The 16,500-nt window shown below is 39.3% G+C and overlaps 1 protein-coding gene across 1 annotated transcript in view; it reads left to right on the top strand.

Moving 5' to 3' along the window:
* The window catches only part of EML6 (echinoderm microtubule associated protein like 6), an 80,859-nt gene extending 64,880 nt beyond the window's left edge, over window positions 1-15,979 (top strand). Inside the window, exons 31-43 of the mRNA XM_010181141.1 lie at window positions 908-1,037; window positions 2,195-2,293; window positions 3,961-4,134; window positions 4,836-5,044; window positions 7,080-7,237; window positions 7,935-8,049; window positions 9,406-9,594; window positions 10,704-10,876; window positions 11,487-11,649; window positions 12,379-12,482; window positions 13,673-13,826; window positions 14,202-14,302; window positions 15,955-15,979. Coding sequence (XP_010179443.1) covers window positions 908-1,037; window positions 2,195-2,293; window positions 3,961-4,134; window positions 4,836-5,044; window positions 7,080-7,237; window positions 7,935-8,049; window positions 9,406-9,594; window positions 10,704-10,876; window positions 11,487-11,649; window positions 12,379-12,482; window positions 13,673-13,826; window positions 14,202-14,302; window positions 15,955-15,979 — 1,794 coding nt within the window. The remainder of the gene's footprint in view (window positions 1-907; window positions 1,038-2,194; window positions 2,294-3,960; window positions 4,135-4,835; window positions 5,045-7,079; window positions 7,238-7,934; window positions 8,050-9,405; window positions 9,595-10,703; window positions 10,877-11,486; window positions 11,650-12,378; window positions 12,483-13,672; window positions 13,827-14,201; window positions 14,303-15,954) is intronic.
* Window positions 15,980-16,500: the final 521 nt, after the last annotated feature.

The raw sequence follows: 16,500 nt of genomic DNA, 5'->3' as shown, positions 1-16,500 counted from the left end.
ACCCCAAGGGAAAGAGAGTCAGAAACTGCACATTTCACACATGAAAAATAAAGTGTGTGATTTTGAATGATGCAATTTGCTCATTTGCTTTGCAACATACTTTTTCCCCCAAACTGTAGAGCTCTCCAAACAACTTTTTGGAAGTTTTGTACTGAAAAAGGAATATTCTGTCATCTGCGTGGACTGTCTGCAACAATTGCTTGATTGTCAATGTCATTCAAGTTGTTGAAATTAAGCTGTATTTGTGTTTGGGATAGATTGATTAAAACTTCTGGGCTATAAAAGCAACTTTAACAGCACTCCGTTAACTAACACTGGTTTTCTAGAGGAAATTTCCTCGGCAATTACATATTGCAAGCTGAAATTACAGCTCTGATAAATGTTTTAATTGTGAAGGTGCTTATAGCCTGCCTTTGCTTCTTAGAAGGGCTTTAAGGTCAGAATTTGATCTGTTAAAATTTTGTAGCTTATGAGAATGATTTTTTTTTTAGGAGTCTTGAAGTAAAGATATTTGCAAATACTTGATACTTTATGCAGATATTAACTGTGATGGGAAGATTAATAAAATTGGACATTTTTTAAAGTTGTATATATTTTGAATTTAAATTTACAGAAACAAAACATTTACAGCTGGCTGAATTATTAAAGAAATAATAATGTAAAGGCAGAGCCTTAATGGACCAATTAAAGCATTGTAGATAATCTGTGAGAATGTCATGCCTCAATAAATTAGCAGAAGAACAGGGATAACTGATTAATTGTTTTTTAATTATTCTGTTGCCTCTACAAGATATTTGTAACTTGAGTAATTACTCAGAGTTGTGCTTATGTGATCCAGACTTTGGAATCTCCTTGTTTCTTTTTTTTCACGTCACTCTTATTCTTTCTTTTTGTTTTATCTGTCTAGGAGCTAGCTTTAGACCATGTTTTTGGATACAGAGGATTTGACTGCCGCAACAACCTTCATTACCTAAATGATGGTGCTGATATAATTTTCCACACAGCTGCAGCAGGCATAGTTCAAAATCTTTCTACTGGTAATTTGACTTGAAACAATACTTCAAGATAAAAAATGCTGTACAAGTAACGTATTTCTGATCCAAAGTCTTAACTTTTTAGCATTCATGTAACTTTCTCAGATTTTGCATCTTGATAAATAAAGCAAAAAAAATTTAGATGGCTGTTGTACCAGATGGACAATTTTTCCTGTTCAAAGCCACCCTGCTCCTTTCAGCAGATACGAGATTCTGTTAGGAAGTGCAATAAGAAACTGTTTTCTTTCTGCAGTTGTGCCTTGCTAGAATCTCCACTGAAGATTTAGGAATGGCTTTCTTAGAGGAGAGAGCCTGGGCTATGAAATTACTAGTACCCCCCAAAACATTGAGAGCAATGGCATCCATTGTTTCATTTTGAGTTAATTTAGCAAAGTCATACTCCAAGGAAGGGAGTTGCATTTTGATGCAACACAAGTGTGAGCAAGTTGCTCTTTGGAAGAGTTAGAATAATTCCCTGTCTTTTGGGTAATGAAAAGGAGGAATAACACCAAAAATTTATCTGACCCTAAGTTGTAGCACCAACATCTCAAGAAACAAGAACAGGAATTAAAGGAATTTTGGCTTATTTTATTCCCTCTTGGTGCTACAATGAACCAAATGATCACAGTGGTGTGCTCAGCAGCTCTGCTGCCAAGAAGGGGTGAAGGTAGAAAAGCTGCCACATCTGGTGACCTTTGGGGACTCCAGTCCTAGCATGGCCTCTGACCCGTGCAGCTGGGAAGCGCAGTCCCATCTGTTCTTTTTGGGACCTTTCCCTTGGGAGGATATTGCAATGCGCAGGCTTCACAGGGCTTTGCTCTCCACTTTGCTTCCCACTGACTGCTTCGATTTACTTTGAAATCTGAGCCCTGCATTTGCCAATTTTGTTTTTTCCTGCAGTTACAGGAGGCTACAGGATGATTCTTGGGCTGAGTCCTGGTTCCCTGGATATAGCTAGTTTACTAAATATTGCTTTTATACACATACGTATATATGGTGCTTGGGAATGAGAGCAGAGCAGCTGTGGTCATAGCTATTGCCCTATGCCCACCCATCCCCTGGAGAGTACAGCATGTGCGTAGCAAAAAGCTGCTTTAATATTCTTTGGTGGATCTTTCTTTGATACTGTTGTGAATAAAAACATGTTTGAATTTTATTAGGTAGCCAGAGTTTCTACCTGGAGCATACTGATGACATTCTCTGCCTAACTGTGAATCAGCACCCGAAGTATAAAAATATTGTGGCTACCAGTCAGATAGGTAAGTGACTCTCCATATAACAACATTTTACTCAAAAATTCTCAGGGGCACTGATTTATCTGGGGCTTTTCTATGTAGGAATTTTACCAGGACATGCTGGTGATGCTGTCCTCAATATTTTTTTCTTTTATTTTAAAGAGGTAATCAAGCTTCATGATTTTATTATTATTTTAATTTCATCTCTGATTGTAAGTCATTGGATTTTAGGGTTAATTGTAGCATAATCATATTTCAGAAAGCAAGCTTTTATATACTGCACTAAATAATCTCATTAATCTGTAATCATAAGATTTCCAGAATTCCCTCTTTCCTTCCTGTATCCAAGGCATTTGTTTAGCAATAAAAATACAATAATGAATATTTCTTATGCAGAAGTACAAAAGCTATATGGAAAAGGGAAAAGATAGAGTGAAACCTCAACAGAAGTCACAACACATGTAAGGGGCTGATTGTGAAACCATATGTATTTATGTTTTTATTATTTCCATAGAGAGTCCTGTTAGACTTCCTAGTACCTCTTGCAGGACTAAATACTGGGAAATGCAGGATCATTTCTCCCAAGCCTTGAGAAGGATCTGTTGCCTTTCACTTAAACCAGCTTAATACTGGAATAATTAACTCTGTGAAAAAGAATGGTGGTGTTCTAATTCATGTCATTCTGAATGGAGACTCAAGCTCATAACTCCTGTAATAAGTAGCTCAAAAGGGGGCAGAAAAATGGTGGTAGATGAACACCTGGACAAACACTCTTTGCCACCTGTACGGAGTGATTGCTGTCACTTCAGTTTGAACATTGAGTAAACACAAAATTCCGTACTTATTTTCAGAGCTCCAGTTCAAAATACTGATTTCTGTGACATGGAAAAGGTCACTGTTAAAGGCTCTTTTTCTATTTTGTCAATAAGAGCTCATGAAATCAGTGTTTCTGATTTTGTTTGATATTCTGTATAACTATACATTCATTTCACTTTTAAATTTAATAATTTTTAAAAACTGCATGTTTTCAGCATTTCTTTTAAATACCATTTTTAAAACTTAAAAGTACTAAATATTGTTGCAATATTTGTGTATAAACAAAATATACCCAAAAAAGTTCAACAATATTCCTGCTTATTTGTTTTGTTGATTTAATCCATATCCATTTTCAAACTTTTAATTTTTTCTTCCTTCTGGTGCTGATGCTGGCACTTCAGCATTAGAAACATGACTTATTTCACCTATTGTTTTCCCTTGGTGCTTCCTCATTTGCCATTGCTCTCACAATGCAGGTGATATGACAGAATTTCCAGGTAAGGCTGATTTGTTTGTGGATTTTAGTCAGCAGAGTTATGTAAAAGTTACATGTTCCCTCGTTGTATCTGTGTGAATCACGGATACAAGTGAAACAACTACAGTCAGTTTCTTTTGCATGAGGTTCTTCATAAATGGTATGTTGTTCTTTTAGAATTTGTCTTACTTCATGAAATACAATGATTTCATCCTGTGTTTTGCAAGCTATTATGATTTTTTTTTTTTTTTAGTAATGTCAATCTTAAAACAAAACAGAACAAAACCTCACAACTTCTAAGTGTCTGTTTAGGTTAAATGTTCTTGAAAAATGCATCTATTGCATTGGAGCTTTCCAGGTGCTGTATTAATTCTCTTTTAATATATCTTTTTGCACATAGGTACAACTCCCACAATTCATATATGGGATGCTATGAGTAAGCAAACGATTTCAATGCTACGTTGCTTCCATACCAAAGGGGTCAACTACGTTAACTTCAGTGCTACTGGCAAACTTCTGGTGTCAGTGGGGATTGATCCAGAGCACACTATCACGGTGTGGAGGTGGCAAGAAGGTAACTCTGGAAAAATTGTGTTCCTTCAGCCTAACGGAACTGTGACCAGTTATTTGCTTTTCCTTTCACTACTTTGGTGTAGATTTGTGTTCTTGCTCCATCTCTCTGAGTCAAAAAATCAGTTCAAGGGGATAGCAGAGTGCTAGAAAATATGAATAAGAAAATAAGTTTTAAACTTCTATTATAAATAGAAGTTAAGGGAAGAATGTTGTTTAATATAAAATTCCATGAAATTAAGGATTTTCTTTTTCTTCCTAAAATACTTGAAATTCTGTGCCATAGATAGACCCCTGGGGAGTCATTTCCAGAAAAGAATCATCATCTTCAGAAATGGTGGAGGGGAGAGGCAAAATGTCTCAGCTCATTAGCTGTTTCCCTGTGCATTTCATTGAGTTGGTAACTTAATGATGCTATAAAAAATTTCTACATTGTTATTTCAATGACCAAGGAGACAAATCATGCTATGAAGACCTAAATCTGCATTTCCTAACTGTCAGATGCAACAAAATAAGCAGGGACCTTGCAGGTTGCATGAATTAAGATGTTTGATACACTGAATAAATGTTGGGATTTGCTTAGCTTTCAGCATCTGGCACACAGATTTCTGATCCAATACCAGGTCAACTTGTTTGATAAAATCATGTTAGAGCTTAATATTGCGGGTAAATTTAACTATCTTTATTCTTTCCTAATTGAAACAGGGGCTAAAGTTGCTAGCAGGGGAGGACACCTGGAGAGGATATTTGTTGTAGAGTTCCGCCCAGATTCAGACACTCAGTTTGTGTCTGTTGGGGTAAAACACATGAAGTTCTGGACGTTAGCTGGCAGTGCTTTGCTTTATAAGAAAGGAGTCATTGGTTCCATGGAAGATGCCAAAATGCAAACCATGCTTTCTGTTGCCTTCGGAGCAGTGAGTTCAAATTACTTGCTACAGAATTTTGTAATATATTTTTATTAAAACTGCAAGTGTCAATTTCCTTTGTTGAAATCTAGTACAGTGTGAATAGTGCAAGGCCATGGAGCTCTTGCTCAACAGTTCAGTTTTTAACTTGAAACTTGTATGCCTTTAGATGCTTATGTAAGTTTTCTAAACAGGGTTAGGTTTCTCTGTCAGTGAACATTTTTTATTAATGTCTGTGTATACCTACAGTATCAGCTGCCATGGCTTTTATTTATTTACTTTTCTAGTCATGTAGCACCGCAGTGGTTAACTTAGAAAAATGTAATATTGTTATTTTGTGTATACACTCTTTTTGTCTGCTGACAGTATTTAGTATGACATATGCTAGTGATCTAGCTGATGGTGCCAGTATATAATACTCTCCTGTATGATCATTAAGGAACCATAGTACTGTGCTTTAGACTTCGTAATTCAGAAAAACAATGCATATTAACAGTGGAAAAGCAGTGTTACTATGATACTAAGATCTGAAATAGCTTCTGCTTCATCCAGAAACCACACAGAAACCTTACCTTTGCAGAGGTTAAGCATAAATGATACATATCACCAATTAGAAGAATTTCCTTGCTCCTAATCATCCACCCTGGACAGTAGTGTGAAATGTGGGAAATGTGAATGTATAAAATTTGGCTAAGAAATCCTGATCTTGTGCCTAAACAAATTACTTGGTTGTCAAAAGTTGCTCAATGTGTTAAGCGTTTCTGTCTATTCCAATGGGATTATTCCAGTATAAAATAGGAGTAAATGTAATGGACTCTTAAGATCCTGAAAGTGATTTTTAAAAAAAGAAGCAGAATGTAGTATTAGAACAAGCAAATAATTTGTCTGTACTTTCCAAGTAGAAACAGACCAACAGATATTTTATCCTCTTAAATAATAAAACTAATGTCCTGTAAGACCACCTGCAAAACCAGCAAACTCTACTCCATTAGCAGATGTCATTCACGCAGGATGTTTTTTTCTTCCTCAAGTATGTGTCATTGAATCCCACTGGAAGTTTGAGTCCATGTCACAGGAGCATGAGTAAATTACTCTTAATAGAGCAGGGGCTGTGCACTTACTCTCTGCTTCTTCATGCATCCATGGACCTCACTCGCTTTCATGTAGGTCCATCTAATGCCAAAGTCAACAGATCGTGCTGGGACACAGCCACAGGAAATATTAGTCTCAAAATGATGAAAAGTAGTTCTAGAGCTTCTTCTAGAGCTTCTTTCCAGTTCCTCCAGCAGACACCATTGCTGTTTGTTGCAGAACATAAGACTTTCCTCTGAACCCTTATCAAAAGTGTTCCCTCACAAATTTCCCTGGTACCTATATCAGTGGATTTCAAGGTCAGATCATCTCTAGTTCTTTAGGCAAGATTTTCCATTTAACAGAGTGCACTCCAAAAGAGCATTTGCAATGCAGAATGCTCGCTGTTTCTTCCCATTCCTCAGGTTGTCCCAGACTTCTGACCAGTTTGCTCCACAGAGGAGTTTCAGGGCTGTTATGAGAAATTAGGCTATTGCTGCGGTGCGTAAAGTAGATATCAGGTTCAGTTAGCTCTGCATTTCAGTTTATACACTTTATTTTCAACATCTAGAAGGTACTGCTTGCCAATCAGCTATACAGATTCTCACTGACACATACTCGAAGAAGAAAGAAACATCCCTTAGGATGCAGTAGTGGTACCCTGCTGTCCATCTGGCCAGCAGGAGACCTGACATAGCACATGCATAGCAAAAGAAATACAGGTATCTGAAAGATCTCAAGATGAGATGCGTGAGGAGAACGTGCCCTACACTTATGGTTTATAACATCTCAAAGAAACAGCATTAAAGTGCAGTCATTAAACTCATTCTTTTGATGCAGGTGGTTTTAATTCCTACATTCATTGCATAGTTGACTTTTTTCAGGAAATTCAGTAGCTAAAAGAATTTTAATTCAAGCTGCACAAAAATGCTAGGGTATTTATTATATCAGACATCATTGCTATTTGTTGCAGAACAACCTTACGTTTACTGGCGCCATAAATGGAGATGTTTACGTCTGGAAGGACCATTTTCTGATTAGACTTGTGGCAAAAGCTCACACAGGGCCGGTGTTTACAATGTACACGACTCTTCGAGATGGACTCATTGTTACAGGAGGGAAGGAGAGACCGTAAGACACGTCATCTTCCTAAAGTGCACAACTTTTGTCTTTCTCATATGTTTTTTTTATTTATCCAATGCCCTAGATATACACAGCGCTTCCCAGAGCTAAATGGCGTCTGTAGTGTAGCACTTTCAATGTAGATTTTACATGATGTGCCGAGGTGTCTTAGTGAGTAAAGAACTAATAAGTAGAGCACTCACAGGTCACAGCAGTACTTTGTTATACACAAAGGACATACTGAACCACAAATTAGCAGTCGGTATGAACACCTGTCTAAGCTCCTTGTTGCATGAGCTCCTGCCAGCCTGGCATAAGTAAGGCTTTTTGATTTTTTAATTCTGTCAAACTACAGATAACTGCTCCCTGTGGAGACTCTGTGATTAGTAATTTTTTTTATTTCCTAGAAGGAACATATTTGCCAAGCTCATCTTGGTGACAGAGATTTGAGATTAAGTGACGAGAGAACAATTTGGTTTTTACAAATTAGGCATGATACCATTTAAAGCATGAGGTGTGATAGCATTTAAATTTTTACCATGTACTTTCCATTGCACACTAGTGAGGTATCTTTAAATACAGTAGAAGGCAATTCGATGTATGTTTTATCATTTAATCAAGATAATACTGATGGGATTTACGTACGGGATTTCTTGTAGCCTATGCAGAAGGAGACATCTGGGTAACACAACACACTTCTTTTCAGCACTAAAGAAGGGGGAGCTGTGAAGCTCTGGGATCAAGAGATGAAGCGGTGCCGAGCATTCCAGCTTGAGACAGGCCAGCTCATCGAGTGCGTGCGCTCCGTCTGCAGAGGAAAAGTGAGTGAGCTGCTGCAGCTGATTACACTTTGGTACCCATCACTGTGTGGTGTTCTTGGTGGAGGTGGAATGTGTTTCAACCTCCCTGGATGTATTTAAAAGCCATCTGGATATGGTGCTCATGGACATGGTTTAGAAGTGGGCATGGTAGAGTTATTTAACGGTTGGACTTGATGATCTGAAAGGTCTTTTCCAACCATAACATTTCTGTGACTGTATGAATGGGAGGCACATGGGAGAAGACCTTTGTAACGTTATGGGAGGAGCTTTGTCTGCCTACCTAGAGAAGTTTCCCTGTCTTCCTGGGTCATGATGGGTGTTAAACTACTGCCTCTCCTCAGTCAGCAAGGCCTCTGAAGGACATCACTGACTGTAGAAACATATTTCACCAGGCTAGGGCCTTGTCTCCCTTTGTTTTCGAATAACAAAAGGAACTTAAGCACCTACTTTGCAAGATTTGCTTCCAGTGAAATGTAGGCACAGCTTAGGTGCTTCAGTTAGGGAGACTGGATCCTAGCTTTTTTGGGTTGTTTTGTTTTGGTTTTTTTAGTTCACAAAGAAAACAAGTTGCCACTGAGAATTACTGATTGACTTTAAGGTTTGGTAAAGTAGAAAACAATAGATATAACTGAGTAATTTGAGATGCTAAAATCGCTCTTGCACATGTTTAAATTGTACTTGCAAATGTCGTGAAAGGAGCATATGATGATGCAGGAGAGTTAATTCGTGTGATGGGTATCTGTCCAACCTAACACTTCATTAAATGGTCTTTATTTAACTTTGTCTGTCAAGTCTCAGGAATTTGACATGCTTTTTGATAACACCACCACAGAGGAATGTTGGTTTATATTTCTAATCAAGTAGCCATTAACCAATTCCAAACTGTATCTACTCATACTTTTTCCAAGTATTTGCCAAGAAAGCTCTTGCAGTTTAGAGGATGACGGTATGGCTAGCATAGAGGCAAGGTGCTGTTAGGCAGTCTAACTGAGCCTAAAACCCTGTTTTGATTCTTTTATTATTGCCCAAATATTATATTTAGTCACCTCACAGGTATGAGAATCACACTTTGCCAACCTGTATGCAAACATTTTGATCTGAATTAAAATCCTTAATGGCAAAGTGGATGTCCACTGCAGTCACTGAACAGTAACACCAGGACACAAAATCAGATCTCGAGATGTGAAAGTGTCAGTCGTTTTTACTCTGTTACTGTTAAGATGCTGCATGAACAAGCAGTAGAAATCAGGATGAGTTATCACAGCTATTTCTGCAGTACATCAGTACTTCACTGCTATTGATAAATTCTGTTATACTGATAGCCCATCTCTCATTCTTTTTTTTGTCTACAAACAGGGAAAAATTTTGGTGGGAACAAAAGATGGAGAAATCCTTGAAGTAGGAGAAAAAAATGCTGCTTCAAACTTGTTGATTGACTGTCACATGGAAGGGGAAATCTGGGGCTTAGCAACTCACCCCTCAAAAGACATATTTATCTCTGCAAGTAATGATGGAACAGCTAGAATCTGGGATCTGTCTGACAAAGTGAGTATCACTAAATTGAAAAGCATGTAATTAAAAATGATCATTTTATATAGCTGTGCATTTTTTCCAGCTGTACGATGTGCCAGCTACATATGCACCTTTGAGCAGCCATGTAAAGAGAGCAGTGTTTCTCTTCGGTTGTGGTACAGTTCTTTTTTTTTCCTGCTGTGTGGCGGCGAAAAGGTACGTCCTTGCTGAGACAGCGTGCTGCTTTTTCCAAAAGCAAGCAATTTGCAGAGAAATGCGGTTATTTAAAAGCACTCGTGCTGATGGAGTGTCTTTTGTTGGCTCTTGCCTATTTTGATCTAAAAGTACTGGTTGGCATGGATTAAGGAAGTGTTTTAATTCCAGGCTGACAGCCTGGGTGACACAGATTGTCCTGGCACTGACTAATACACAGACCCTGACAAGAAGCCTCCCTTGCTGGCAAGCCTGGCTCTCTCCTTTTTAGAGCCTTTCTTCAAAACTGAGCATGTTGCGTATGTGTAGGTCAGGAATTTTTCCCGTCGTATTGTATAACAACTATTTTTTAAAATAACAAATAAACATTTTAAAGAATAATCAAAAGGTTTCTGCTTGTGCTAGCCTACATAAACCTTTTCAAAAGGTAGTTACCTGAGCTAACAGGGATAATTTTTAATATGGAAAATGAATACATTATCAATACAATCAGGTAAGTGAAAATGCAAGAGCATTCTGGTATGTTATCACATAGCAAATCAAATTGAAAAAACCCTACCCTGATCAGCAGTAGTAGAAGCTATCAAAAATCACTTTGCAAGCAAAATAGGAAATTGATTTTTTTTTCAGCCTTTTCTGCTAAATCATATTCTTTCTGGTATAAAACTTGAAATTGCCCTGCAACAAGATAGATGCAAACATGAAACTGCCATTTGAATTGCATCTATATTTTGAAGCCTGTTTTGCAACATATGCGTGGTGGGATGTGATTTTTTTAATGTGAAAATTCAGATTTATATTTAGAGGAAACTAGAGACAATTTTTTTTTTAAATAAATTACTTTCATACTTTATGTTTGAAAACTTTCCATGTGCTTCTTAGTAGTTTTCTCCAGGGGAGGTATGAGCCTATTGCTTTTGTTAATACAGAAACTGCTGAACAAAGTGAATCTAGGTCACCCAGCAAGATGTGCCGCGTATAGTCCTGACGGTGAAATGGTGGCGATTGGCATGAAGAATGGGGAATTCATTATTTTACTTGTAAACAGCCTTAAGGTTTGGGGCAAAAAACGAGACAGAAAGTCTGCGATTCAGGATATCAGGTATGTCAGAAATTTCAGTTGAAGTTCTCTAAATACGCAGCCTAAGTTCGTCAAGTTCCAAGTTGATTTCCAGATTTTTTGTAACTCCAGATTTGGTGAAACCTGCATGAAATCATGAACTGCATTTACTGGCTGACTGATGGCTTTACATATACCTAAAACACATATTTGCGTATACCTAAAGGTTATACGTATCTTATATAGCACGCACTCTTCTCCCCTGTAATCATTTCAGTTATATCCACTTGAACATAGCTAGGAATCTGTGGATCTGTGATTCCATAATCATATTAAATCAAATTAATATTATAGTGCATTTTAAAAGCACAGTTCCTGTTGCTTTCTCACAGAGGATTAGTGCTACTCTGCACATTGTGCTGTGCACTTTATTCAAGTGCGATATCGATGCCGGTTAACCATGTACCACATTCTCAGCCTTCCTCATCCATTAAGCATTAAAGTTTGGTGTGGACTGAATCTTGCTATCGATAGAAGGTTTTTCTCATTTTGCAGTAAAAGAAATTTGTTCGCTTGTGTTAACATGAGAAGCAAAAGAAAATCTTACCCAGAAACAGTAAATTCTATCCCTGTTTCATGCTTTATTGCCTAGGATCAGCCCAGATAACAAGTTTTTGGCAGTAGGTTCCCAAGAACATACTGTAGATTTTTATGATCTCACTCAAGGCACAACCCTAAATCGAATAGGCTACTGCAAAGACATCGCAAGTTTTGTCATCCACATGGATTTCTCTGCTGACAGCAGGTACATTCAGGTATGTCTTAGGTAAACCCTTGTTGGTCTGTATTGATTTTGACTTGCCTGGTATCAGACATAATAACAAGATGGAGGTAAGAAAGGGTGAGGGAGACTTTCCAAAGTTATTCTGAATTCCAAAGTGCTCCTAAATCTTCTGAGGCAGACCAGATAACTCAGATTGCCGTAGGATATTCCCAGGGCTCTATTTAAAGTCCTTTCTTTCTTTCTGAATACTCAGATCTTCCCCCCCACTGAGTTCTGCATCTCCAATTGTAGCAGTGGATTTCGGTTCCCTTACAAGATTAGTAGTGTGCTAAAGGCAAAATATTCTCTCCTGTCAAGGGAGTGGGTCCAAGACTGAGAAAGAAATTGTGGATTATAACCTCAACATAGAAACAGTTCTCCTCCTTTTCCTTAGGATGAGATGCATATGACAGATGAATTAAGGTGAGGTTTCCCTCTGAAATTTTTCCGGTTTAGTAAAATTGGGTTGAGATAAACCAGAAAGTATATAACTAAAAGGAAATCTATCAGCTGTGCAGTATGCAAATGAACACATCATTCGGTTATCATCCTGTAACATGTTACTACTTCATATTGCATGTAATGAATTATAGCTAATCAGGAAAAATCAGAAATTTTATCATAGATGTCGATTTCCTGATAAACCCTGTGAAGAATATTACTGCTGGAAATCTTATAAACAAATGGCAAAGTTACTACCTTTTTCCCTTCCTACTTTCAGGTATCAACAGGTGCCTATAAGCGTCAAGTTCATGAGGTTCCACTTGGAAAGCAAATAACAGATCCCGCATTAATAGAAAAGATCACATGGGCCACATGGACAAGGTAAAAAAGCAAAGCACAGAGTTCTGCCTGATGGGGAACAGGTGTCACACTGAACTAAGGTCAGATCACAAGATCTTGTGTAAACCAAATGCTTGAAATGTCCCCAGGGTTTGGCAAACCCTGCCAAGCCCTGCCCTTGGGAGAAAGCGTGCACACTCCCCTCCCCAAAGCTCCATCTTACACGCTGTTTTTGTTACACACACTTGTAGCTGGTTGGTGTCTGTAGTAATTATTACTGCAGTAGTACCAGAGGCTGGCTGTCATGCATCTGTGGTGGCTTGTTGCCATTTGCCTCAGGCTTCCCAACACAGTGCGGTGTGTGGCTTCTCACGTGGCTCTGTACCACTTAAAGCTTTGCTTTTATTGGCACATGGACATAGGCACTACCTTATCCCACATCAGCAAACACAAGCAGCACAGACGGCAGGGAAACATGAGCTGATTGTATTAAGAAAGGAGGTGTGGGTACCATTAAAATGTATTTACTGACATGGATTTATATAGGATCCTCCCAACACAATTACAAAACTACGGCTGTGCTCTTATTGTAGAAAGTGGGACAGGCCAAAAGCAGATCTGACAGTTATCACTGAGTGATAATAGAGGCAGGTTTTTAGGAGAAGGTAAGTGAGAATCCTCCCACTCTTACTGCCCTGCTGTCAGGCAAGCATAAAAATCTGCCTCAAGTTATTCCTTTCTAAGGACTTGACAGATTGTGACAGTGGGGCAGACGCATCTGACAGTTAATATGTGGGTAAATAGGAGTGATTATAGAGGAGCTTAAGCTAAGGGAAGAACGGCTATTTTAAGAAATTACTCTACATCCAAGCAAGCATTCCCTCCCTCATTCAAGAACTTATGGCTGAGAGAAGAGAACATTGTTGTCAAAAATCACTGCCCGTAAGGAAAGGAGGAGACCATAGCTGCACCTGCTGCTTGTAAAAATGATGCAGGTGGTTTCACAGGAGATAGGCCTTAGGATTTATGGATAAAAATGGTTTAAGAGTCACACAAAAAAGATGCGTTCTTCTGATGGTCTCCATGATGACATTGCCTTTGGTGCAACGATTGAGAGGGAAAAGACTTTATTTTAATGGTGGCAATTTTTTATTAGTGGGCTATGTTGCCTCTCTGTGCAGCAAGTCAGTCTTACGGTCTAACGCTCATTTTTTAACTTGGATTTGGAACAGCATTCTTGGAGACGAAGTCATTGGAATTTGGCCGCGAAATGCAGATAAAGCAGATGTCAATTGTGCATGTGTGACCCATGCTGGCCTAAATATAGTCACGGGAGACGACTTTGGTCTGGTGAAACTGTTTGATTTCCCATGCACAGAAAAATTTGTAAGTGGCTATTTTATTTTAATCTAAACAGCTTGGTTTTCCCCATGTCCAACCTCCTTAGCATGTGATTTTAAGGTGTCCAAATGATGTGGTCCAACAGGTCACCTCCAGGCTGTGCTGGCTGCAGGAGCATGGGAGGCAGCAGAACAGCTGTCCCCAGAGAGCAGCTCATACATAGGTGACAGGGCAGGTGACAGGGCAGCTGCTGTCCGGCCACTGTAGAGAATGTAAGGCACAGAGTCCAGTGCCGAGCTGTGGGCTTGAAGAGACCAGTACCGCTGGGGATGTGATTTTGTCTACACTCACAAGGCAGCTTTGTCCCTGTGTAATGCCACACTCCTGTACTAACTCCTCAATTTCTGTTGTTTGCAATAGGCCAAACACAAGCGGTATTTTGGGCACTCTGCACATGTCACCAACATACGCTTTTCTCATGATGACAAGTACGTTATAAGTACAGGAGGAGATGACTGCAGGTAACTGCCTATTTACTTTTATGATGATCAAAAACTGTGCGTACCTTTCCATGCCAAACCCAATGCACTGAACGCTGGCCCGCTCTGCATTCATTGAGATAGTTTTAGCTTGTTTTTCTTACTCTGGAATTGCTGTAGTTTATGATTACTTGCACTGGATTAGCTCCTGCCACCTTGGTGCCATTCACAAGGTCACCTCTGCTGGGCAAAACATCATGCATGTGGGTTTCCGTGTTTACCAGGCATCTGCTTGTAGCTCCTTGGTTTGCTTTCCTCCCTGGGGGAGGGCAGACGCGGCACAGACCACACCGGTTGCTGTATGGGTCAGCACCGACCTCTGAGACTTTGGGCACTCAGAGGTAGGTGAAGGAGCCCTGGCTGCTGGTGCAGGAACCACTTGTGTGTCTGAAGAACATTTAGATCGGACAAAGACAGCTGGTGGGGGTGTCAGTCACACAAAAATAACTGAATAGCTCCAGCTCAGCAAAGGGTAGGACAGGAATTCCAACTGAACAGGAGGATAGACAGATTTAGCAAGACATTTCAAATAACAGAAGGCTTCTCAAAAGGTGCCTTAAGTTTGTGCTGGGGTGTTTTTTGGGTTTGGTTAGGTTGGTTTTTTGGGTTTTTTTTTCCTAAAAAAAGAAGCAAGCCAGCCAGTGTGCACGCACACAGATGTAATTCCTGTCAGATCACTCCCCAAGTCTATTTGAGCTTCCAGTACTGCTTAGAGAGGACGCTACAAAAGCAAAACAAGGAGCAAAAAAGGTGAGGAATAAAAACTAAACATGGTTCAACACAAACTGTAAGAGACTTTTTAAACAGCAAAATGTAGAATTGGAAAAGCAACAACGTAGGAAAAAAAAGGGCACAAATTCTGACAGGAGTGCAAGTATTAGGAAGCTGCACTTAAGAACCAGGTTAGGAAAAATAGAAGCCAGAGACTGCAGGATTGAGAACTTTTTGCCAGTGAATGAGAATGTGCATCTTTTCCAGAAGCAGAAAACTAAATAGTGATGCATGTTTCACGACACTAGGCTCCCCTCAGTAAGCACACCCTGCAGCAAATTTAACGCTCCTGCCATTGCATGAGCTGAGCTGTTCTTCAAATTTAGCCCTCCCACAATAGATGCATTCATTTTCCACCTTGCGGGAGGGAGGGGGAGGAAAGAAGAAAAAAAAACAAAGGAAGGCTTTTTCTTTGAAAAAAGGGGTTGCAGAGTGGGAGAGCAGGAAGCTGTGCCAGACCACAGACTGGCCACATAGAACGAAGGCTGCATTGACCTCAATTTTTCAACGTGCAAGCAAGGAGTGATACAAAGTCGGGGAAGCTTATCAGCTGCCTTAATTTTGACAATATAGCTATGATGAGGATTTCTTGAGTCAAAGTGTAACTATGCAGAGAAAAATAATAGCATTCCCAACTGCCATCCTCTCACTAAAACACAGTTTAACACTAGGTATAGTGCTTCAATGCTCTCCTGAGAAAAGCAAGTCTGTTCTAAAGCCACTGTCAAGTAACTCCAGGGCTTAACATTGCTGTACCTGGCATCCTGTTGGTAAATCTACATTTACAGCCATGTATGTATTTTGCACAGGCTATCATCAAGTTACTCAGAAAAACAGTGATGCTCTCCATTATTTCTTTGTAGTGTATTTGTATGGCGCTGTCTTTGAAAGGAGACTCTGGCTGCTGTTACTGCCACCCCCAAGGGACTGCTCCAGACTGGACAGCCATGAATGCCTCTAACCCTTCAGCTGCTCTAATTTCCATACGATGCTGCGTGGATTACACACTTTCAGATTACTCCTCATATGAATTTACTGCATGTGATCCTGCATTTGAAAGACCAATATCGTTGAGAAGGAAGCTGAGGTTTGAAAGGGAATAGTTTTGTAACCTGGGTAGGCCCATGTGATGAACAGTTCACTCATGAAGCTGCTTTTGCCTAATACTGTGTTATTCACACCATGTCTGAAAAGGGAGCGCACTGAGAAAATGCTGGGCCCTTTAATTTGCATAATTTCAAAATTTATGGCTTGAAGTTGGTGTTTTTACAATACCTGCTTAAAACTCCAATTTGGTGCACTGAGTAAAACTGCAACCTTTTTATGAGCATGCTGGTGTTCACAATTCAGCTTTCAACAATCGAGGGAGCAAAGTATCATTTTTTTAAAGTCTATTTTATTTTTAAATA

This window comes from Mesitornis unicolor, unplaced genomic scaffold, assembly GCF_000695765.1.
Source record: "Mesitornis unicolor isolate BGI_N332 unplaced genomic scaffold, ASM69576v1 scaffold39493, whole genome shotgun sequence".
NCBI lineage: Eukaryota > Metazoa > Chordata > Aves > Mesitornithiformes > Mesitornithidae > Mesitornis > Mesitornis unicolor.
This window is presented reverse-complemented; position numbering and strand designations above follow the sequence as displayed.